The sequence below is a fragment of the Sus scrofa genome, chromosome 16, assembly GCF_000003025.6.
Source record: "Sus scrofa isolate TJ Tabasco breed Duroc chromosome 16, Sscrofa11.1, whole genome shotgun sequence".
NCBI lineage: Eukaryota > Metazoa > Chordata > Mammalia > Artiodactyla > Suidae > Sus > Sus scrofa.
In genome coordinates, this window is record NC_010458.4 from 44,489,849 (window position 1) to 44,514,445 (window position 24,597).

Below are 24,597 nucleotides of genomic sequence, written 5' to 3' on the forward strand. Positions count from 1 at the left end.
GAACTATAGCTGCCGGCCTACACCAGAGCCACAGCAATGCCAGATCTGAGCTGCATCTGCGACCTGCACCACAGCTCAGGGACTGAGCGAGGCCAGGGATTGAACCCGCAACCTCATGGTTCCTAGTCGAATTCGTTTCCGCTGTGCCACGACAGGAACTCCCTACGTCTTTTAAATGTATGCCTTCATATATATGGAACTCTTAACTACCTAATCTCTCTTAATTGAATATTTACATTTGAGGAGTTCCATGGTGGTTCAGTGGAGTAAGGATCCAGTGTTGACCCTGCTGTGGCTCGGGTTTGATTCCCTGGCCTGGGAACTTCCACATGCCACCTTATCCCCCCCACCCCAAAAAAGAATATTTTCATATGAAACTTGATTTCAACTTTAACAGCTGGATTCACAAAACATTTGCTGGGCCCTGGCTTATGCCAGGTACTTAACAACAGTATTAATGAGACATAGCTCCTGAACTTGTGGACCAAACTGTTAGTATAGTAAACTGTTATGGGTAAATCAATGCCAGCAAATTATGCCAGCTGACTCAGTGAAAATATCTGATATCTGTATAGTTTCTTCATATTTAGTGTTACCTCATTCATCTCCTTGCACCCCAATTTGTTAGTTATTTAAAGCAAAATTGTGGTGATGGGGAGCTTTGTGTTTTCCTCAGTTTGACAAAGTAGCAAAAAAGTAAAACATATGTAATGTTTTGTATGTTATAAAATCTCCCTTACAGTATGAGGTAGTCATTTTGATGTAAAAAAACAAAGTGTAGGCGAAAAAATACCTAAAGTAGTTTGATTATAAATAATGAAAATAAATTTCTCCTGGACATTTCACTGACCATGTAGGGAATAAACCTATAGGCAATACATGCAATAACATAATTTTTCATAAGTCTTTCTGAAGGCTTGAACAGAACAATTGAATATTCATTCCCTCATTTATTTTTGTCATTCTTATTTAAGAACCATTTATTGAATAACACTTTGTGGCAGACAGACTAAGGTGGAGCCAAAAATGGATATTAAGAAGATCGTTTAGTATAGTGTGGTAAAAGACTTGGTAGGGCTGTAGGTTTCAGGGTCAGAGAATGGGAGCATAACTTGAGGTTTTAAAGTGGGTTTCCTAGAGAAGGAGGTGCCTACAGTGCCTAAAAGAATAAGTAAAATTTTCTCAAATGAGTAGTAGCATTAAAGAAAGAAAGCGGAAGAGTGTAGTATATTCACTAACTCTCCAAGTGGTTTTGGGATTAGAGCATAATCTGTGGGATGGAAGAGTAGGACATGAGCTCAAAGAGGTAGACAGGGACCAAGTCATAGAGGATCTTGTATGCCATTCAAAGGAACTTGCACTGTATTTCAGAGATGGCAAATAGATTTTTTAATCTTGGATGTCAACTTTGATAAGTTATGATTTTTTTTTTTAAAGTATTCTAAAGCCAACTCAGGCCCAGTAGAAAATTGTTGTAATTAGATTGACCATAATTTATTGTCTGTACTAGGACACTTGATAGTGAAAGGGGCCTCTATGATAATTGTGAGAACAGCATGTGTAAAATAGGAATGTCAAGGCAAGTTGGGTGTTTGGTTGTTATAGTCATGATCGATTATTCATATATATTATCTTTTACATAGGAGAAGTGATGCTGGGTACATGTCAAAATCTGTTGTAGGAGATAAGGAACCAATGTAATGGATGAGCAGGCAAATGGCATGATCGGATTGATATATTACAAAGGCCTTGGGGGCTACATTATGGAAGATGAATTTAGCAGAAAGGGGGGGGAAGACCTTTTGGAGGGCATTTCCATTCTCAAGGCAACAGAACATTTTGGCTGATACAAAGTAATGATAACAGGGCTAGAGAAGAGACTATATATTTAGGACATAACTTAAAAGGGCATATGAAGAATGCATGTTTGTAAGAAGAGAGTAAAAGCAAAGATTAGCCTTAGAGATTTGGCTTGAGTGACTAGGCGGATATTGATACCATTACCAAGATAGGGAACTCCAGAGAAAGAAATATGTTTAAGTTCCCATTAGGTTTATTGAGTTTGAAGCATCTTTGGTATATCCAAGTAGGCATGTGTAGAACAGTTCCAGTAGCCATGAGCCACCATCACCATCACCACCTGTCAACTTGTTTTAGGTCCTGGTTTCTGTGCTCTTGGTTTCTCCATTCTTTTATTATTATTATTATTATTATTTTTTCCTTTTCTAGGGCCGCTCCTGCTGCATATGGAGGTTCCCAGGCTAGGAGTCCAGTCGGAGCTGTAGCTGCCAACCTACGCCAGAGCCACAGCAACGCGGGATCCAAGCTGCGTCTGCGACCTACACACAGCTCACGGCAACGCTGGGTCCTTAACCCACTGAGCAAGGCCAGGGATCAAACCCGCAGCCTCATGGTTCCTAGTCAGATTCATTAACCGCTGCGCCACGGCGGGAACTCCCATTCTTTTAATTTTTAATCTCTAGGAATTTCTCAGAATAACTCCTGAAGGTATAATTTCTTCTTTTTTTTCAGTGCCTCGTAGATTTATTCCTTTTATTTGTAAAGTTTATTTAAAAGACTTGTGGCATGAGAAGAGATGTATGTGTTTAGCCCATTAATCACTTTTTCTAGGGAATTATTTCATAGCTTTCTATCGTCTCAAAAGAGATTCTTATAAAAAAAAATTTTAATGTTAGGGATGTATTAGTCCCTAGGAATACTAACATTTAAGTGGCAAGTGGGTTCAGAGCCTTAGCAACAGTGGCCATAGAGGTACATAGGAGTGTGTATGATGGTGTTTAAGTTAAAGGTGAAGCAACTGGCCTAAAGGAAGTAGTTGTACAGGGTAAATGCTATTGAGAAGTCAGTTCACATGAAGTCTGAAAAATATCTATTATATTTTGTCGAGTTATACCAATCTTGTCAACCTGTCTTGACTGTAGCAATGCAATTTTAGAAGTGTATGTCAAACCCCAGGTTGAAGTAGTTAGGGAATAAATAAATGAGAGAATGGAGACATGATTGTTGTTGATTAGTCTTTTAAGATAGTTGAATAAGAAAGAAAAGGTACGGAACCTAAATAAAGAAACTGATAGCTAATGGCAAGGTAAGAAGGGATCCTTTAATATTTTAAAGAACATGTTTATAAGTTGTTGGAAAGTGGCTCTTTGGAGAATGAGATTAAGAATATTAGGGGGCGGAGAAAAGGAGTTCCCTTGTAGTGTACCAGCATTGTCACTGCAGCTACTTGGATTCCTGCTGTGAAACAGGTTTGATCCTTGGACTGGGAACTTCCACATGCCAAGGGCACAGAGGAAAAAAAAAAAAAAAAGAAGAATATTAGAGGGAGTTGAATAACTGAGGTGGAAGCTAGTGGAATCAAAAGTCTTAAAGGGGGAATTCCTGTTGTGGCACAGTGGTTAATGAATCCAACTAGGAACTGTGAGGTTGCTGGTTTGATCCTTGGCCTCGCTCAGTGGGTTAAGGATCTGGCTTTGCCGTGAGCTGTGGTGTAGGTTGCAGATGTGGCTCGGATCCCAAGGTTGCTGTAGCTCTGGCGTAGGCTGGCGGCTGCAGCTCTGATTGGACCCCTAGCCTGGAAACCTCTATATGCCACGGGTGAGGCCCTAGAAAAGACCAAAAAGACCAAAAAAAAAAAAAAAAAAAAAAAGTCTTGAAGGGATGGTGGGTCTAATATTTGTGTGAGAGAGGGCTAATAATCTATGTTTTGAAATGTAGCAGTTACCAAACTTAACAGTTTTTGAACCTTTTGGGGGGTTGGGGAGGTCACACTTGTGGCATGTGAAGTTCCTGAGCCAGAGATTGAACCTGCGACAGCAATCACCCAGGCTGCTGCAGTGACAATACCAGATCCTGAACTTGGTACACCACAAGGGAACTCCCTTGAATCCTATATTTATTAAAAACATTTTTTGAAGGTAATACCTTTAGAATGCAATTTAGGAAGTCTAGAGTTTTCAAGCAATGCTGGGAGTCTCTTGAAGTTTGTTACCATAAACTTGTTAATACTCATTTGCTCAGTTGTGTAATACAGAGAAAGCACACAATTGGAATAATTCTGGTTTGCAGCTTTGCCAACCCAGGCACAAGAGAAGGTCAGTGCAGCAAGGAGGTCTTGGTGATTGGCAGGAAGGTGGTTATAATGAGATATGGTGAGGCACAAAAAGAGAAGAAGAGACAGGAAAGAATGATGGTGATAAAGTGGAAAGTTCAAGAGAGTGGCAGTCTTGGTGCAGTTGATGAGACAGTCTTGAAGAAGCAGTGGAGTGAGAGATCTGCATGGTGTCTGTGTAACCATAACTCTGCTGGTTGTTATTTTGACTGAACACTCCTCAGTTTTTTCCTCTTCAGGACTTTATTTCTGCCAGTATCTTAGATGTTGGTGCCCCTTGTGGTATTTGAGGTTTGCTTTAGTTACTTTCTCTATATTTTCCTCTGGAAAAGATGTAGTCACTAGCTATATCCTCATTATTCCCAACAGTTACCTTCAGTGCAGTCCTCTTTCCTGAATTTCACTGTCTATTTAACATTGCTCCCTAGATGTCTTAAATTCAACCAGCCTAAAAGTGAACATTTTATCATCAGTTCCAAAGCCCCCCCCCCCCCCCCCCCGCCAGTTCCTAGTAAAAAGTGCTTTACTAGAGACAGGGCCCTGGGAATGTAATTCTTAACTACTGTTTCTCTCTATATTTCAGTGCAGTTAATCACTAAGCTCTGTTTAGTCTTAACTATTACATTTTCCAGATGTTTTGAGCTTTTTTTTTTTTTTTTTTTTAAATCCCTGTTCCCCCTTCCCTTAAAGATAGTCCACCATCTTCTTTCAGTTAGAGCTACACTGTCCAGTAGACACTTAGGGTCATGTGACTAGTACATATTGAGATGTGCTATAAGTATAAAATGCACACTGAATTTTCTGTGCTTAGTATGAACAAAGAATGTGAAATATCACGTTAACAGGTTTTTTTGGAGTTCCCTTGTGGTGCAGCAGGTTAAGGATTCAGCATTGTCACTGCAGCAGCTTGCGTCATTGTCATCGTTTGAGTTCAGTCCCTAGCCTGGGAGCATCCCCGTGCTGTGGGTGCGGCCAAAAAAACCCCATAGTTTTTATTAGTGATTACACATTAAATAGCAATGTTTTGAATATATAAAGTTAAATTAAATGTATTATCAAAATTAATTTAACCTCTTTTTACCTCTTAAAAACTTGTGGCTACCAGAAAAGTATAAATTATCTATTGTTCTCATTTTTGTCTCACGTTAAATTTATATTGGACTGAGTTTACTTAGACTGTTAAGGTAACTTCCTAACAGGTCTCTGCTGCCTCCAGTGTTTCCACAGTCCATAATCTCATGTCACCCTAATTTCATCCAGAACCACACTGCAACTCAGGTGATCCTTTAATCTTGTTCTAGCACTAACGTGCTTAAACCCCTGCTCATCCTCTCACTTCATCTCCTCCCCTTCTGTCTTCATTCTCATTTCCCCAAGTGAGTTCTACTCTCTTGGAACATTCTCCTCTTTCATACTTGGTTCTTATCTCATCTTCGTGTAGGAAGGGATTCCTTCAGTAGTGCTTTGCTAATCTCTCAAGACTGTGGTAAGTGAATACCTTACTATTGAATGAGTGATTTTAGATTTCAGAGAAAGAACATTTAACAGGCTGTATTGTAGGAATTATGTCAAGGGAGTGGAATGAATATCTAAAATGAAGTAGTGATAAGTATCATTGGAGTTAAGTGTTTAGGAAATGGAGAGGCTTGATAAATAGTTCTCAGTCTCTTTCTGCCTTTGCACTTGTTGAAAGATGCTTAGTTTTCTTTTTTTTTTTGCCATTTAGGGCCGAACCCACGGCATATGGAGGTTTCCCAGGCTAGGGGGCAAATTGGAGCTACAGCTACTGACATACACCACAGCCACAGCAACGCAGGATCCGAGCCGCATCTGTGACCTACACCACAGCTCATGGCGACGCTGGGTCCTTAACCCATTGAGTGAGGCCAGCGATCGAACCTGCAACCTCATGGTTCCTAGTCAGATTTCATTTCCACCACACCATGACGGGAACTCCAAAAGATGCTTAGTTTTTTTATAACACCTTTATTAAAATATAAATAACAATTCACCCATTTTAAAGTGCACAATTCAGTGGTTTTTAATATATTCACTGAGTTATACAGGCATTACCACAGTTAATTTTAGAGCTTTTTCAGGGGTGTGATTAGTTTTTAAAAATCTTTCAGATAATTTTGATATGTCCATCTAAGTGGATTTCTTTCCTCCTTCCCACCCACTCATCATCTGCTGAGAAATCACTGGGCTTAAAGTATGGCTATGTCATCTACATATCTGTGGAATTACCCATGACTGTGGAAAGATTTGGCATAAAAGAGTCAGAAATAGTTGGATACTATTAGCAAGTCACTGGATATTAGGAAGGGAAATAAAATGGTAGAGGCAGGGTTTAATCATCCTCAAAAGAAGAGGTGTTTTTACTTGAGAGAGGAATAATGATCTCATAGCATTTGTCCATACTAACTCCACCTCCTGAACTAGGGTTTATGATGTGTGGGGGGAAGAAGCACCCTGCGTCTGAGAAGGCTTCAAAAAGGCACTGTCTTTGGGAAAGGAGTAGATCTACCATTTCCATTATCTAAGGAGGTCCAAGAAAGTGTTCAGTGAAGATGTTTGAGATGCCGGACAGTGTCTTTACCATGGAACAGAATGGGGCACAGAGGAAATGTTCGAATGGGAGTAAGATTATAGGATGGCATTAGCTACCTGCACAGCCTTCATAAGAGTAAGTCCAAAGAATTAATTGATAAGGTGTAGGTGAGGGGAGAATTGAATGGTTCCTGCTTGTCTGGAATTTGCCAAAGTTTGTGTTGGTAGGATGTTAAATCACTTGGCTAGCAAAAGTTCTAGTTATATTAAGAAGGAAATTGAAAACATTTAATAACCAGTTAGGAAAAAGTCAAGGAAAAATGAGGTCCAATATAATTGAGGTTTCTAATTGTACCTTGAATAACTTGTATTATTAATAGAAACAGGAGACACGAGAAGAACAGAGAACGTTACAACTTAATGTTTGTTTTGAGTACTATCTTTTCCGCTAAAATAAACCTGCAGATTACTGAATTTTCTCAATCATTTCTACCAAAGCAACATAAAATGGAAAGGCTTAGGTTATAGCATTATTAAATCACTGTGATAAGTAGTTATTGGGCTGTGGATATACTTAATATATGGGAAGTTAAAAAACTGTATTGATAATCAATAATTGCAATACAGTGTAAGTTTGCTTTGTATTAAAAACTAAATTTTCTTTTTAGATTTTTATGAGGTTTCAAGTCAATGCTTAAAGTTTTATTATGTATATTAAAAATTTTTTTTGTAACTTACACATTGACACTTTATAGAAAAAATGGTGAGTACTTGTTCAGAGGATATGTGTTTGCTTTAGGATTATTGAAAATTAAACATTTTTTTTTTTTTTCCATAGTCCAAACCCCTGATACCTCTTCAAAAAGAGACTGATTCAGAGACCCAGAAAATGGTGCTTACTAACTACATGTTCCCTCAGCAACCAAGGACTGAGGATGGTAGGAATTTAAGAATCTCTTTTCTTTTAAAAAACAAATACTGACAAATTATAGCAGAGGTATGAAGTGAATTTTAAGTCTCTAAGACTTGTACTAGTTTGAAGAAAATATGGAGAATTGGTTAATAAAGTTCTCTGAAAATGATAAAAAGGGCAACATCTCAGGGTTATAAATAGTTTGAATTTAGAGGGGTATATACACATACACCATTTGTTTCCTTAAATGATTCCTTGAGATTAAACAGTGATCTTTGTCTGTTACAAATCTGTCTGTTCTAAATTATGTTTTGCTCAATGTTAGGTATTCGTGATAAGTGTTAGGTAATTTAAGACTCTTAAACCAAGAAATACTTTGTTCACTTCTGCTGTTGTAGACTTAATACTACCCTTGGATCTGTACACAGGATAAAGATTATTGCTAGATTTCTGACTAAAAGTGTTATTTCTGAGTTCTTTGTTACATTTTGCTGAGGAAGGGGAAGGTACCCTTTACTATTGGCCACAATTTTTTGGGACAAATTTTAGGCTGTGGAGCACATGGTTTCTAATATGTGTTGTACTGTGTGTGTGTGTCTACATGTAATGTATGTGTTACACTTAAGATACAATTTTTATGTGTTTATTTTTCTGAAACCAGTGGATGTCTTTATGGCTTTAAGTTATTTATAAATTAACTCTTAGCATGTAAAAGCACTGAAAAATCTTAAATTAATCATTAGTCTTAATTTATAAAATATACCATATGCAAGTTACATTCTTGAGTTTCAGTTTCCTTATCTTGAAATAATGGTAGTGGTTATCTTTTTCAGGGTTTTTGTAAACATGAGAAACACTAGAAATGAAGTGCTTAGCACCATTACACAATCGCATTGCCTGTTATTATTCTTACATTGTTTTGGAAGCTTTAGCACATAGCTTTGAAACACTGAAATGGATTAAAGACTGAAGTCACTTAATTTTTGTTCCATAACTAGTGGTAAATAATTAGAAACATTATTTCTCTATGCGCATTATTTCTCTTTGCAAGAAGGACTAAGACTTGCTTTGATTAGTTATTATTTCATGGGTATGTTTGATGAGATTTATTTGCGTGAAGCAAAACAGTTTAGCTTTTGAATTTAATTAGAAGTTAAGACTTGTGAGATGTACAATGTAAATAGCTTCATTCTTTGGACAGTTTTTGTAATTAAGTCTTGGAGAGTAGATTTTCTCTTCTATGTATTTAAATCCATCCCCAATCTCAATACTTAGCAATGTTATTTGAAAATATATGTCCTTTCCTGTGTTGCCATGAGCTGTGGTGTAGGTTGCAGATGAGGCTCAGATCCCGTGTTGCTGTGGCTCTGGTGTAGGCCGGTGGCTACAGCTCTAATTAGACCCCCTAGCCTGGGAACCTCCATACGGTGCAGGTGCAGCCCTAGAAAAGGCAAAAAGACCAAAAGAAAAAAGAAAAAAAGAAAGAAAGAAAAGAAATATATGTCCTTAACAAAATATATAGTATACTTAATTTTAGGTGGTTAGCATAGTGTTTTATGCTAGTATTCTATAGGTGAATTAGAAATTAGGTTCGAGGAGTTCCCATTGTGGCTCAGTGATAACAAACCTGATTAGTATCCATGAGGATGCAAGTTCAATCTCTGGACTCGCTCAGTGGGTTAAGGATGCAGCATTGCTGCGGCTGTGGTATAGGCCAGCAGCTGCAGCTCCAATTTAACCCCTAGCCTGGGAACTTGCATATGCCGTGGGTACAGCCCTAAAAGAGACCACCCCCCCCAAAAAAGAAATTAAAGTCAAAATAGATATACCAACTCTGGCTTAGGCCCCTGTTCACACATTGTGAGGAATTAGAGTGAATGTTTGAATTCATCAGTAGATGTTTTGTTTGCCTTAATCACTGGGACTTTTATCTCAATTTTCTACTTTTCTTCGTGTCTGAAGGTGATTTCTGGATAATAGGAAATCGTAGCAGTGAACATCCTGTAAATAAGACACAAAACAGGGAGTGAATCAGATTTAATAGTTTTCTGTCCCCTGTCTTAAAAGATACAGAAGCAAACTTGGAAAATTAATTCTTACTCTTTATTTTGCTGCTTTTATTTTTTCAGAAGAAGAATAAAAGCTGAAAAATAGGAGTTTCCTGGTGGCTTAGTAGGTTAGGGATCTGGCATTATTGCTGTGGCGTGGGTTTGATCCCTGGTCTGGAAACTTCCACATGCCACAAGTGAGGCAAAATAATAATAATAATAATGAAGTTGAAAATACTAGAAATTAAATACAGGTGCCACACAAACAAAATTATTTTTTCCCTTGTGATCTAGAGTCTCCAAAGGGCAAGTTTAATCTCTGATTTATTATATTAATTTGTTATTAGTGCTTTGCTTACTTTTGTTACTGTCATGTAGAGACTTCAGAACGTTTGGTTTTTTACTTACACTGAAATAACCAAACATGATTCAATCAGTGAAGAAATCAACTCAATTATTAAATGTACAATTATTATTAAATTAATTTAAATAAATTATTTTATGTAATTATTATTAAATGTACAGTTTTGAGTTATTATTAAATGTACAATTTTGATGTTGTTGAAGGCGCTTCCAGGGGACAATCAGATAAATATTTTCTGTCATTATACCTTTTGTACCAATAAAAGTAGTTGACAGATTGTGGCCCATGGACTAAATCTGGCCTATTGCCTGTTTTTGTAGAGTCCACAAGCAAAGAATAATTTTTACAGGTGAATATTTACATCAATTTGATGATAGTAAACACTAATGTTGAAATGTTATTCCCATAGTGAGAATTTCAATCTCGTCCTTAGTACAACTGTATTGCAAAAAATGGTACTCTATTAGTATATTTTACATTTGTCAAAAATCTTGTGGAGTTTTGACTTCTCACGTTGTAGAAGTATCTATATAATACCCTCAGTTTCCTCTCTTGGCTCCCAAAGCTTAACCTATTATTTATTATCTGACCATTTACAAAAAAAGTTTGCTGACCCCTACACTAAACAGTTCTAATCATTGATATACTCATGCTTTGATCTTCTTCTTCTTTTTTTTTTTTTTTTTTTTTTGTCTTTTTGCCATTTCTTGGGCCACTCCCACGGCATATGGAGGTTCCCAGACTAGGGGTCGAATCAGAGCTGTAGCCACTGGCTGCGTCTGCAACCTACACCACAGCTCACGGCAACGCCAGATCGTTAACCCACTGAGCAAGGGCAGGGACCGAACCCGCAACCTCATGATTCTTAGTCGGATTCGTTAACCACTGCGCCACAACGGGAACTCCTGCTTTGATCTTCTTACTGTTTTCTGTTTTCACGGATTACATTCATCTGACTGGGTTTTTTTTTTCCTATCATTTCAATTTATTCCTTTACTGTTTTTCTTTTAGATCATAGTTTAGGTAAGAAATGTATTTCTGGAATGAAAAGTGGAAGTAGTAAAATAAAATCCAGCCACTTTTAATTTTTGCTTTTGTAGATTCATTTTAGAGTGGAAGAGTCGTGAATAGAAAAGTTGGATATAAGTTTTTAATATTCTGAGTCTTAAGAGTTCATGTTTTTTAAAATATTTCACTATGGGTGTTAAAAGGAGAGCGCTATTACCATTATACTTACAATACTGACTCTTCAGAAACTACATTTGGAATGGTCAGGCAGGTAAATTTCCTTTCAACTGCAAGAAAAGTTTTTTCCTTTATCACAATGCCTCTATGGAATAGATGAGTGAGAAAATATAATGTCCTTGAGCTGGAATTTTTTTTAAACACTTTGAGAGTAGACACTTAGTTTATATTTAATTAATTCCTTTTTTATTACTACCAATGTGCCAGGCATTGTGTTAGATCTAAGTATTCAAGGTCTTCTAATCTTTGCTTTCAAAAAGCTCATGATATAAAAGAGGGATAAGGATGGTTAAATTTGAAAGAGAAGGTGTGATTATCTTGGGCCTAGTTAGAGGAATCAGTTTTAAAGATAAAGAGGGAGATTTATAACAGTTAATTTATAATGAGGAAAGCAAGGTGTTGGGGAAACAGTATCAGTCTGAGGGTTTTCACTGCATTTATTTTCTCAGTGGGGTCAAAGGGAAAATTGCCTCTAAAGGTTGGGGCATGGATGTTTCAGGGAGTGATAGTGATTTGGAGGGGGAGAGAAGACTGGACATCATGAAATGTAAGGTGAATGGAGGAGAAAAAAGAATGAGGTTAAGAAACTCGATGCTTATCAGCAAAAATACAGAAGAGAACAATTAAAGCATTATAGGACAAACAGTGTCAGGGAGGTGGAAAAGTATTACAGAAGCTAAGATCTTGAATATTAGTACTGTGCTTGTGTATCATGGGTAAAGTGCAGATTGACATTGAAATTGAAGGCATTAAGGAACTATGAAATTGTAGTGGGGTCGTCATACATTGTTATCTTTTGGGATATTGGCAGGTCTTAGGTGGAGGGAAATACTCTAGGCAAATACTGCAGTCTTCAAATATGCCAGTGTGATCAGATCTAGTGGCATCTAAATGCTATTTATATATATATTTATAAAATGGTTTTATATATATATATATATATATATATATATATATATATATATATATATATAAAACTACTTGATACTCTGAATCTCAAAAGATGTAAGATTTACACCAAAGGGTAGAAAGTGTAGGTGACCAAGAGTTGACAGGAGTCAGAGGCATTGTAAAAGTTACTTATGTTAGGGTTCTGAAAAAATTCTGGTGTAAAATTGCTTTGACGTAATCTAAAACTCTTAGAGATCTCTGGGCTAGGCTGGTGATTCAGAGTCTTAACCCCCACCCCTGCCTCCAGTACATTATGAACAATATCGGAATTAGGAAGATCATTTATGAATGCCAAACCTTGAATGAAATAGCTTTAAATTACCATGGTACTTTTTGTTGGGACCGACACAAAATCACAAATCTATAATGCTTTAATTGTTAGATCTTCTTCCAGAATCCCTCTGGTAACAAAATAAGCCTAAAATGGGAGGGGAAATCTTCTCAATCCTGGAAATAGACTTTGTTGGAAACTGCTTGGCTCTACTTGCCTTTCCAAATATACCGCAAAAAGTATGTCAGTAGAGTTTCCTAGAAATTTGAACCATGTTGCACAAACAAAAACACTAATTCATTTAATATTAAGCAACTTCACAAAACAATAAAATAAAAAATTTTTTTGAAAGGCAAGAAATAGATTTATTAAGATAGGACGCTTGTGAGAGATGCAAGTAGACAGACATGAAACCTCTGCCAAAAGAAAAAATTCTTTTTTTTTTTTTTTTGTCTTTTTTAGGGCCACACCCGTGGCATGTGGAGGTTCCCAGGCTAGGGGTCTAATCGGAGCTGTTGCTGCCAGCCTGTGCCAGAGCCACAGCAATGCAGGATCCCAGCTGCATGTGCAACCTACACAACAGCTCACAGTATAACGCCTGATCCTAAACCCGCTGAGTGAGGCCCAGGATTGAACCCGCAACCTCATGGTCTCTAGTCGGATTCGTTAACCACTGAGCCATGACAGGAGCTCCCAAAAGAAAAAATTGTTGAGCCAAGTAATGACAACAGAAAAAGCTGAATCCTGGAGCTTCATTCCTATTGTTAGTATTTGATTTCATGGCATTCTTAGTTTGGATATGAGATTAAAGAAGGGTAAGAAGATGGAGTTACTTGTGGCACAGCAGGTTGGGGATCAGGTGTTGTCACTGCAGTGGCTTGGGTTGCAGCTGTGGTGCAGGTTCAGTCCCTGGCCCAGAAACATCCACATGCAAAGGGTGTAGCCGGAAAAATAAAAGGGTAAGAAGCCTAAAATAAGGACTGAAAATAAATGATAATAAAACTACTTTTGCATAAAGTCAAACTGACCATATTTGGGTATTCCAAGAATTTCACTTTTTCTAATAGCCAATTTTATGTGCTTTTAGTCTCTTTTGAGTAGGTATTGTTGTTTTAATATGTAGAAAATAATTTGTGCTTTTATTTTGTACTGCGCAGACTTCTATAAGGTGATGTATAAAAGTCAGACAGATTAACTTTTTTAAGCCTTAGGGTTTTTTTTGTTTATTTCGGGTTTTTTTTGGCGACATCCATGGCATGCGGAAGTTCCCTGGCCATAGATCGAACCTTTGCCACAGCTTTAACCAGAGCCACAGTAGTGACAATGGCAGATCTTTAACCTGCTAAGCCATGGGGGAACTCCAAGCCCTAGTTTTTAATTGCTTAATAAGAAGCAAAAAAACTGTCACAGTTGTTAAATCTTCAGTATTATATCAGATAGCAAGATGTATGTATTGAGTTTGTTAAATTCTCAATTTTCCTGTGTTGATACAGAGACTATCTTGTAATCACTTTATTTACATTGTAAAACTTTATTTTATACAACATTTAATGTAAAGATATAATTACATGCCATCAGGGTAATTTCTTTCTTTCTGTCTTAACCGCCCCCCACCGCATAGTGAACAATATTGGAATTAGAAACATCCAAAACTTGGATGAGATAACGTATTACCATGTTACTTTGTGTAGGAAATTGTATAAAAATCACACTATCAATAGTGTCTTATGTGTTTCATTCTCTTCAGGAATCCTTCTGGTAACAAAACAAGACAAATCATCTTTAAGGAAGAAAAGATGTGTGATTGATATTGTGAAGAAATGTTAGAAACACCAATTGTTAACGTAGAATTTATAGCTGCTGACATTGAGTAGTCTTGATTTATCGTAATGAACAGATCTCATAAAGAAAATTATGAGCAAGTAATAGTTTTTCATTACAGTTAAATACATAGGAGTTTTTTATTTTTCTCTAGTTATGTTTATATCAGATAATGAAAGTTTTAATCCTTCATTGTGGGAGGAACAGAGAAAACAGCGGGCTCAAGTGGCATTTGAATGTGATGAAGACAAAGATGAAAGGGAGGCACCTCCCAGAGTGAGTTTTTCTTTTTTCTTTCAAATTTTAAACAGGTATGCTGATACTTAGTGGATACTATATAACTAATCTGTACTATTTTGGAGGATACAAGAGGTATTGGTTTCATTCCCTGTTCTCAAGGCATTTGAAATTTTGTTGATCCAATACATGTAAAAACAATATAAAATTAATGTGATTAAAAGCCCAATTTCGTATTGTACCTAAATATAAGAGGAATGCAAATAATTTTACCCTTCTCTTTCCTTAATTATTTCTTTATATATATTATAGGGATAAAGAATTCTTAGATATGAATATTTTGTTTCTGTATGAGCTGTTGTTGCAATGATAGGAGTAGCAAATAAACATTTCCCAGTTACTTATGGATGTAATTATTTTCCCCCATATAACTAGCTGAATCACAGAAAATGACAGGCTGACCTTAGAAGTGGTTCCTAGCACATAAGACATAGCTATGTAGGAATTTTATATGTGTTTGCATAAGTATCTTGCTGGAAAACATATATCTGCTTAAAAGCCAAGTGATGGTGTTGGCACTATCCACACCATGTATCTACAAATGGAATATATTTAATTCTGCTTTAAAAAGCTTTCAAAACATTGGAATCTATAACTGTGAGCTTTTGACTAGTGTAAAACCATGCTTTTATTGAGTCTAAAATGCTTTCCAAGGCCTATTGTCTGTCTTCACAGTTATCTGTATGAGCTAGATATGCAATGTAATTAAGATGGATTATAGATTAAATTTTGAGATTGACATTATATATATTTATCTGTATATTAAATTGTACTTATTTTATTTCTCTAGGAAGGAAATTTAAAGAGATATCCAACACCATACCCAGATGAGCTTAAGAATATGGTCAAAACTGTTCAAACCATTGTACACAGATTAAAAGATGAAGAGACTAATGAAGACTCAGGGAAAGATTTGAAACCACATGAAGATCAGCAAGTTGTAAATAATGAAGTGGGTGTGAAGGTTAGAAAACTCAATTCAAAAGCATTGACCAAAACCTGTTTCAAGTTCTTTAAAATTTTTAAAGGATTATGGATATAATGACCTTCTTAAAAATTTTTATTGGAGTATAGTTGATTTACAGTTTTGGGTCACTCTCAGGTATACAGCAAAGTGAATCAGTTATACAGATCTGTAAATTCATTCTTTTTCAAGTTATTACAGACTATTGAGTGGATTTCTCTGTGCTATACAGTAGGTCTCCTTGGTAGCTATCTGTTGTATATATAATAGTGTGTATATATTAATTCCAAACTCCTAGCTTATAATTATTTTATACACAAATTTGTACTCCCAAATGTTCATCTGAACTTTAATACAATAGATATAAAGCTTAAAGGAATATAAATTCTTTATCTTTTTAAAAAATCTTTTATGTAGACATCAGAAAGTGCTACTCCAGTAAAAAGCAAAGCTGATGAAAGAGAAAAGTATATGATAGGAAACTCTATACAGAAGACCAGTGAACCTGAAGCTGAGGTCAGTCCTGGGAGTCTACCAGTAACTGCAAATATGAAGGCCTCCGAGAACTTGAAGCATATTGTTAATCATGATGATGTTTTTGAGGTATGGGTTTATGATTATTCTGGAGTAATGATAACTGTTAAGAATTTAATAATTCATTGTTGCTAACTAAAGATAGGAGAATCCTAATACTGATAGAAGAAAATATGCTAATACATTTACCATTGAGAAATTTTGTAGTATTTGCTATACCATTCATTTACCACTCTCTTTTTCTTTTTTTTTTCTTTTTTGCCACACCCATGGCATGTGGAAGTTCCCAGGCCAGGGATTGAACCTGCAACACAGTTGCGACAACACTGAATCCTTAACACGTTGCATCACAAGGGAACTTCCACTCATTTATTGCTTTAAGTTTAAACACTGGAGTACATACAATGAGTATAAAAGTTTTACTGTGTAAATTAGATTATGGCAGTTCTGTTCTAATTCTGTAAAAAACCATAATAGCAGTTGCTTTTATTTCTGTAACTTAAAAATGAAAAGTTTGCCTTAAGTATACTTTAGTTATTTGACTTATTGAAGCATGTATCATTGATTGTATTTTTTTCTTAAATATATGTCTTTTTTTTTAAAAAGGATTCTTCCAATGGATCAATAAAAACTGAGTTTTTTTAAAGATAATTTTATTGACGTGTACCTTATATACTGTACATTTCACCCATTTAAATGGTACAGTTCAGTGGCTTTTAGTATACTAAAAGTTGTTCAGCCTTCACTACAGTCACTTTTAGAACATTCTCATTGCCCTAGCAAGAAAGCCCATACTTAGTTGTCTCTCTACAACTTCTCTATCCCCCCAGGTCCTAGGCAGCTAGTAATCTACTTTACTGCCTATCTAAACTTGGCTATTTTAAATGGCATTTCATATAAATGTAATGGTACATCACAGGTCTTTGTAATGTTTCTTTCGGTTGTCATGATGTCATTGAGATTATCCAAATTGTAGCATTTATCAAAACTTCATCCTTTTTAAAATTTCTGGGTTATTTCCACATTTTGACTATAATGAATAAGGCTGCTTTATTTTTTTTTATTTTTTTGTCTTTTTGCTACTTCTTGGGCCGCTCCCGCGGCATATGGAGGTTCCCAGGCTAGGGGTCGAATTGGAGCTGTAGCTGCCAGCCTACGCCAGAGCCACAGCAACTCGGGACCTGAGCCGCGTCTGCAACCTACACCACAGCTCACGGCAATGCCGGATCGTTAACCCACTGAGCAAGGGCAGGGACCGAACTCGCAACCTCATGGTTCCTGGTCGGATTCGTTAACCACTGCCCCACGATGGGAACTCCAGGCTGCTTTAAGTATTTGTGTGCAAGTTTTTGTGCAGATAAATATTTTCCTTTGGGTGTATACCTCAAAGTAGAATTGCTGGATCCTATGATAACTCTGTGTTTAACTGTTTGAGAAACTGCCACACAGTTTTCCAAAAGTGATTGTACTGTTTTACATTCCCCGCATACACTGTTGAAGGTATTAAGTGCAACAGAAATTTAGAAAAGAGATATTTTCTGGCTACAGAGAACCAAGGATACTTAAAGATGAAGAAGATATTTAACCTGTATTTTGAAATACTACAATTAGCAAAAATAGGCAAACTGAATGAAGTGTGCAAGGAATAATGAGAGGCAAAGAGTCACATTTAGAAGATGCAGAGAATTTCCCATTGTTGCTCAGTGGGTTAAGAACCTGACATAGTGTTCATGAGGATGCAAGTTAGATCCCTGACCTCGTTCAGTGGGTTATGGATCTAGTGTTGCTGCAAGCTGCAGCATTGAATGCAGATGCGACTTGGATCTGGTGTGGCTGTGGCCATGGCGTAGGCTGGTAGCTGCAGCTCCAATTCGACCCTAGCCCAGGAACTTCCATATGCCACTGGTATGGCCATAAAAAGAAAAAGAAAAGAAAAAGAAAATGTGGAAATGAGCATGTTCCATCTGACTGAATATGTCATGGATTATAGCATGTGAAATAAAGTACCAGAGTCAATGAGATTCTGATTCTGAAGCCCTTAAAAGTTGTGCTAAGAAGTTTGGAATTAATGTTCTATACTATAGTCTTCAGGGAACCAATGAAGACTCTTTAGCAGAGCATTGCTTGTGATAGAGCTATGTATTTATAGAGTTATCTGGCAGCAGCAACTGAATTCTCCAAGTTTGAGGACTTTGAATAATATAATAGAAGAAAATGTGGACTAGAAGGTTAGTTGCAAGAATACTAAAGATGTTAGGTGTGAATTTCCCGGACTTTAAGGAATGAAGAAGAGGGAACAGTTACATAACCATGCCTGAATAGGATGATGATGAAGCCATTAACAGAAATGGGGGTGTTAAGAGAACAGATAGGTTTAGAAGGACAAGTTTGTTTTTAGATACGTGGAATTTGAACAGTTGACCAGACCATCAGGTAGACATATTCAATAAGTAGTTGGAAATTTGGATCCAGAAGATAAATCAAAGGTAGATTATAAATTGAAGAATTGTCTACATTAAACATAATCATTGGAGAAAATGCAATATCCAGGATTAAGAAAGGAAAGAACATGAGCTATAACTGGAAGAAAATTATTTAACATGAGCAAAGGAAACAGAAAAGTGGGAGGTGATTTAGGAGACTACTGTTCCCAGAAGCCCAGTATCCTATAGGGTATATAATTTCATGAAGGAGAAGCTCTGGTCAGTAGTTTAAATGCTGCAGATATCAAAGATTAAGACAGACCACTTTCCCTTCCTTGTCCTGTTGTCTCATTCTTTGCATTCATTCTGTCAGCTAAGTCTTACTAATTGCACAATTTCCGTCAAATTCTTTTTTTCTTTCCCTCACTCCCAGTGCCTAAGGAAAGACATAGTCTTTTTTTCTTCAGGACTGTTGCCGTAGCTAGGTTCCTTTCTGCCAGTCTCTTTCTCTTTCCATACGTCTTTAATAGCAGAGTTATAGTCTTAAAAGATAATCTGATCCTGTGAGTTCCTGGCTTGGCAATTTTCACTAATGACCAACATTTACTTAATTGAGTTCATAGTCAGAGCTTAACCTTTTACTATGCAGTCCAGTCTACCTTTTCTGTCTCTCCTGCTACACTTATCTTGAGTTTCAGCTGCATGGAGCCGACTTGCCATACCTTTTATTCTCACGCTTCACTCTCCTCAGAATGTCCTTTCCCTTTTTACTCACTTTTCAATCCTAAACCCAGTTTATGTTCTCTCCCTAGTCTATTACTTAGCAGTCTCTTATGGTTATAGTAGGTCTTGAACAGGGTTGACAAACTATAGACTATGACCCAAATCTGGGCCACTGCCTGTTTTTGTATGGCTTGCAAGCCAAAAGCAGCTTTTACGTTATTGAATGGTTAAATAAAAGTCAAAATAAAAAGCATGTTTCATGAAATATGAAAAGTTGGATGAAATTCTGTTTTACTGGCAGACAGCCATGGTAATTTATTTACGTATTGTCTGTGGCTAATTTTGTGCCACAGCAGCAGAATTGGTTGGTTGAAATAGAGACCATGTGGCTTGCAAAGTGTAAAATATTTACTGTCTGACTTTTTACTGAAATAGTTTTCTGACTCCAGTCCTTATCTCTGTTTTGCCACTCTTGAGCACCTAAAAGTACTTTTAATAAAACACCTTTTTAAGACCTTTTATTTATTTTCATCATATTAACTGGGAGTAATTTAACCTGCAGAGATCTGATTTTATATACAGTATAAACAATGTTAAAAAATTTTTTATCAGTATTTGTTGACTACAGGGTCTTTTTTTTTTTTTTTTTCTTTTTCCTAGTAGCACTCAATAGTAGATAACCTGGGACAACTGCCAAATACCAGAAGAAAAAAAATTATGGAGAATAATAAAAAAAAATTCTGTCTTCAAACTGGGCAGAAATTGCCATTAATTCATTTGGTAGAAGAATATCTCAGTCCTGATTCCTTGGAGCCCATTGATACTTGAGGAAATAAATTTGAGGGTTAGGAATAGACTTTTTATTAGAGCACCTTCAATAAACTCAGTTTTTCAATGGCAGGGATTGTGTTTTATTCATTTTTGTTTCTCTGGCGTTTGCCATAGTACTAGGTGCATATGAATCATTAATACCAGTTGAATTAAGGACTACACAGAAAACTACACCTTAGACATTTGGAGTACTGTAATAATGTCCACAGTTTTACTACCTTTTTTTTTTTTTTTTTTTTTGGTGTCTTTTAAGGGCTGTACCCATGGCATATGGAAGTTCCCAGGCTAGGGGTCACATTGGAACTGTAGCTGCTGGCCTACACCATAGCTCCTGGCAATACTGAATCCTTAATCCACTGAACAAAGTCAGGTATCGAACCTGTGTCCTCATAGATACTGGTCAGATTTGTTTCCGTCAAGTCACATTGGGAATTCCTTACTGTCATGTCTTGAAAATTTTAAGTCATATGCTAGTTTTAGTCACTATTACCATAATAAGGTTTTATACCTATTCTAAGTATTCTTTTCAAAGTTCTTATGACTTAATATTTATCCATTTCAAGAAACTAAAATTTATTTTTGTAAATTTTTTCTCTTTTTTCTTTAAATTAGGAATCTGAAGAGCTTTCTTCTGATGAAGAGATGAAAATGGCAGAGATGAGACCACCATTAATTGAAACCTCTATTAACCAGCCCAAAGTGGTAGCACTTAGTAATAACAAAAAAGGTTAGATGTTAAAGGAAAGCACTAATAATAGAAATGGACTGAATAAAATTTATAAGTAAATAAATTTTATTAGTCATGTTATTTAAAGCACTTTCTAGAAACTTTTTTTTTTTTTGGGGCCTCATCTGCAGCATATGGAAATTCCCAGGATTAAATCCAAGCTGCAGCTGTGACCTATGCTATAGCTGCAGCAACTCCAGATCCTTTAAGCCACTGTACCAGGCCAGGGATCAAACCTGCAACCCAAGCCACTGCAGTCAGATTCTTAACCCCACTGCACCATCACAGGAACTCCTTGACACAGTTTTTAAAACATGCCTTTCTAAAAGATCTAGTCATTATTTCTCATTTTTAAAGAAAAAAATCTCGATACACCTTTTCCCTCATTGATACCAGCTTACTTAGAGACCTGAGCTTTATAGGCAGATAAGCCTGGGTTGTGATTCCATCTCTACCACTTATTTGCCCTGTGATCTTTGAGCTACTTAATTTTGTCCATGTGTATATCTAATTAGACTTAAAATGGGGCTAATGAAGGATTTTGTGAATGTCAAAATGTGTTAGATTATTCAGTATACTCAAATCTAGCACAGTACCTGATGTATAGCAGATGTTTGTTGTTACTTCATCTATCCCACCCCTGTCATCCATTATTTCATATAACATAGAATCTCCGATTCTTGGAAATTAAAGAGTATCCACCCCTTCGATTTATCCTTCCGTCACTCTTTCCCACCAAATATCTGAACATTTCTACATTATCTCCAACAAAGGTTTATCCAGCATTTCCTGGTAGAAGAGGAGGAATATATCTAGGAAAGAATATAAATGCCATGTAGTTTAATAGTATTTTAAAAATTCGGAATCTGGGAGTTTCCATTGTGGCTCATCAGGTTAAGAACCCAACTAGTATCCATGAGGATGCAAGATTTGATCCCTGGCCTCCCTCAGTGGGTGAAGGATCCTCCATTGCTACAAGCTGTGGTGTATGTCTCAGATACACCTCTGATTTGGTGGTGATGTAGCTGTGGCATAGGTTGGCAACTGCAGCTCTGATTCAGCGCCTAGCCTGGGAACATCCATAAGCTGCAAGTGCAACCCTAAAAAGAAAAAAAAATTCAGAATCCAAGATGCATATCTTAAAGCACCTTAAAGTTACAGAGCCCCCATGTGCTACTGTTTTTAACTATAAACACAATCCAGCGAGCTTGAACTGAAATATTTGGAATGGCAGAAATATTCTTAATTTGTATAATCTGCTATGACTATGTCTGTATGTACTATTTCTATGATTTCACTAGAATTGAGTTAGGTTAAAAAAAGGCTTTAGCATTGTAAAGCTATTGTTATCTTTTTATCATTACTTAAAACAGGTACTTTATATAGTACCTGTCTATAATAGAATATGAATATTGTGTATTCCTGTTTATATAACATGAAGAGAGAGTTGACCTTGTGAAAATATCTTGATTTGTTTGGTGTTTGTTTTCTTTGTTTTGGGCAGGGGGGCACGCAGTTGGCCAAGCCCAAGGCATGTGGAAGTTCCTGGAGCAGGGTTTGAACTTGTACCACAGCAGTGACCCAAGTCAGTACAGTGACAATGCCAGATCCTTAACCCACTGTGCCATTGGGAACACCTGGTGTTTGTTTGACTGCACTGCCCTTTTTTATTGTCAGAATAGATGAAAACAATTCCATACATGTGTGAAGTAATTTCTACCCCAGATATGTTTACCACAGCTGTAAATTGTACTCTGTATTTCTTATTAATATGACTTTTTTCTTTTTGTCCGGCACACGACATGGAGTTCCAGGGCCAGGGATCAGATCTGAGTCACAGTCACGACCTAAGCAACAGCTGCAGCAATGTTGGATCCTTAACCCATTGTGCTGGGCCAGGGATCACACCTGTGTCCCAGCCCTCCCAAGATACCACCGACCCCATTGCACCACAGCAGGACTCCTAATATGACTTTTAAAAACTGTAAATGTGTGGGAAAACATATTCACTAAAATTAATTGATGGCCTTAGAAGACATTGTGTGATATCATCATATCAGTAGTTAAAACTAAATCATATTTGAAGTCACTCTAATATTAGTCACATATATATATATATATATATATTTTTTTTTAATCTTTTTGCCTTTTCTAGGGCCGCTCTCGCGGCATATGGAGGTTCCCAGGCTAGGGGTCTAATCTGAGCTGTAGCCACTGGCCTACGCCAGAGCCACAGCAACTCGGGATCCGAACCACGTCTGCAACCTACACCACAGCTCACGGCAATGCTGGATCCTTAACCCACTGAGCAAGGCCAGGGATCGAACCCGCAGCCTCATGGTTCCCAGTCGGATTCATTAACCACTGCGCCATGATGGGAACTCCTAATATTAGTCATGTTTTTTAAAAAACTAAACATATCACAAAAACAAACTAAATGTATCACTATTTTTAAAGTCTTTAATCTTTGTACGTTAGAACTGAATTTTCAGAGGTGAACCCCTGGTTACCTTCTTACCCATATAATTCTTTACCTTATATATTGAACCAGGGCAATATAAATGCCTTTCGTCATCACTGGAAATTCTTTGTGACTTTACCAATAGCTTGAGGTTTTTATGTTTCAGATGATACAAAGGATACAGATTCTTTATCAGATGAAGTTACGCACAATAGCAATCAGAATAACAGCAACTGTTCTTCTCCGTCTCGGATGTCTGATTCAGTTTCTCTTAATACTGATAGTAGTCAAGATACCTCACTCTGCTCTCCAGTGAAGCAAACTCATATTGGTATTAATTCTAAAATCAGGTTTGTAAACGTCTTAAGATAATTTATTTGTACAGTAAATAAAGATGGTAAGGCAAATATGTATTAGTAAAACATAAAAGATTTTACAAATATTATGTAAGTGGTTTAGACAGTATATGGTTTCTTCCCCACTTTACTGCTAGTTACTTAGTTTTTATACATTTCCATTTTAAATTAGTCTTTTTTTTTTTTTTTTACACTTGATCTTAGCCAAAAGGCCGAGAAGCAATTTTTTTTTTTTTTTAAGGACCACACCTACGCAGCATATGGAGCTTCCCAGGCTAGGGGTTGAATGGGATCTGTAGTCTCTACACTACAGCCACAGCTCTCGGGATCTGAGCTGGATTCTTAACCCACTAAGCGAGGCCAGGGATCGAACCCGCATCCTCAGGGATATGAGTCAGAATCGTTTCCACTGAGCCATGATGGGAACTCCTTAAATTAGTCTTTTAAATAATGGAGAAAATATTCTAATTCTCTTCATTAAAAGGTAGAACAGTTTTACAATATTTCTAGGTATTACAACATAAATAGCTTGTTTGGAATAGTTCAAGTTAAAAGGGATCTTTTTTCAAGTTGGAAATGGAGAGTCCCTTTGTGGGGTACCATTATGTTAAAGGGCTCAATCAAATATTTCAGATTATTGCCTTATCTTTGGCTTAGACTTAAATTTCTAGTCAAACTCTGAAGCAAGACTTACTTCCTACAAACTTGAATTTGGGTAAATTTTAAGATAAATTTATTACTCATGTTAATAAGTCAGCTAGAGTGCTTGATAGAAAGGTTTGGTTTACTACTGAACCCATAGTTTATTTTATGGATATTCTTATTTAATTTTATGAGTTAAATCATTCTTCGGTTCTAGGCATATTTAAGTCAAATTTTTCTTGTATTGATTTGCATTGCTTTAAAAGGAAGATGAGTTTTATATTTCAAAATAAGTATAACTATTATGTAGTTGTAGTTATGATTAATCATTTATATCCTCTGAA

The 24,597-nt window shown here is 36.6% G+C and overlaps 1 protein-coding gene across 23 annotated transcripts in view; it reads left to right on the top strand.

Annotated features, from left to right (window-relative positions):
• ERBIN (erbb2 interacting protein) overlaps window positions 1-24,597 on the top strand; it is a 118,248-nt gene that overhangs the window by 74,743 nt on the left and 18,908 nt on the right. For all 23 annotated transcript variants that reach the window (XM_021076809.1, XM_021076804.1, XM_021076799.1 and 20 more), the window contains 6 exons: window positions 7,521-7,620; window positions 14,450-14,571; window positions 15,383-15,556; window positions 15,974-16,159; window positions 20,680-20,794; window positions 23,422-23,605. In XM_021076809.1, the coding sequence (XP_020932468.1) occupies window positions 7,521-7,620; window positions 14,450-14,571; window positions 15,383-15,556; window positions 15,974-16,159; window positions 20,680-20,794; window positions 23,422-23,605 (881 nt within the window). The remainder of the gene's footprint in view (window positions 1-7,520; window positions 7,621-14,449; window positions 14,572-15,382; window positions 15,557-15,973; window positions 16,160-20,679; window positions 20,795-23,421; window positions 23,606-24,597) is intronic.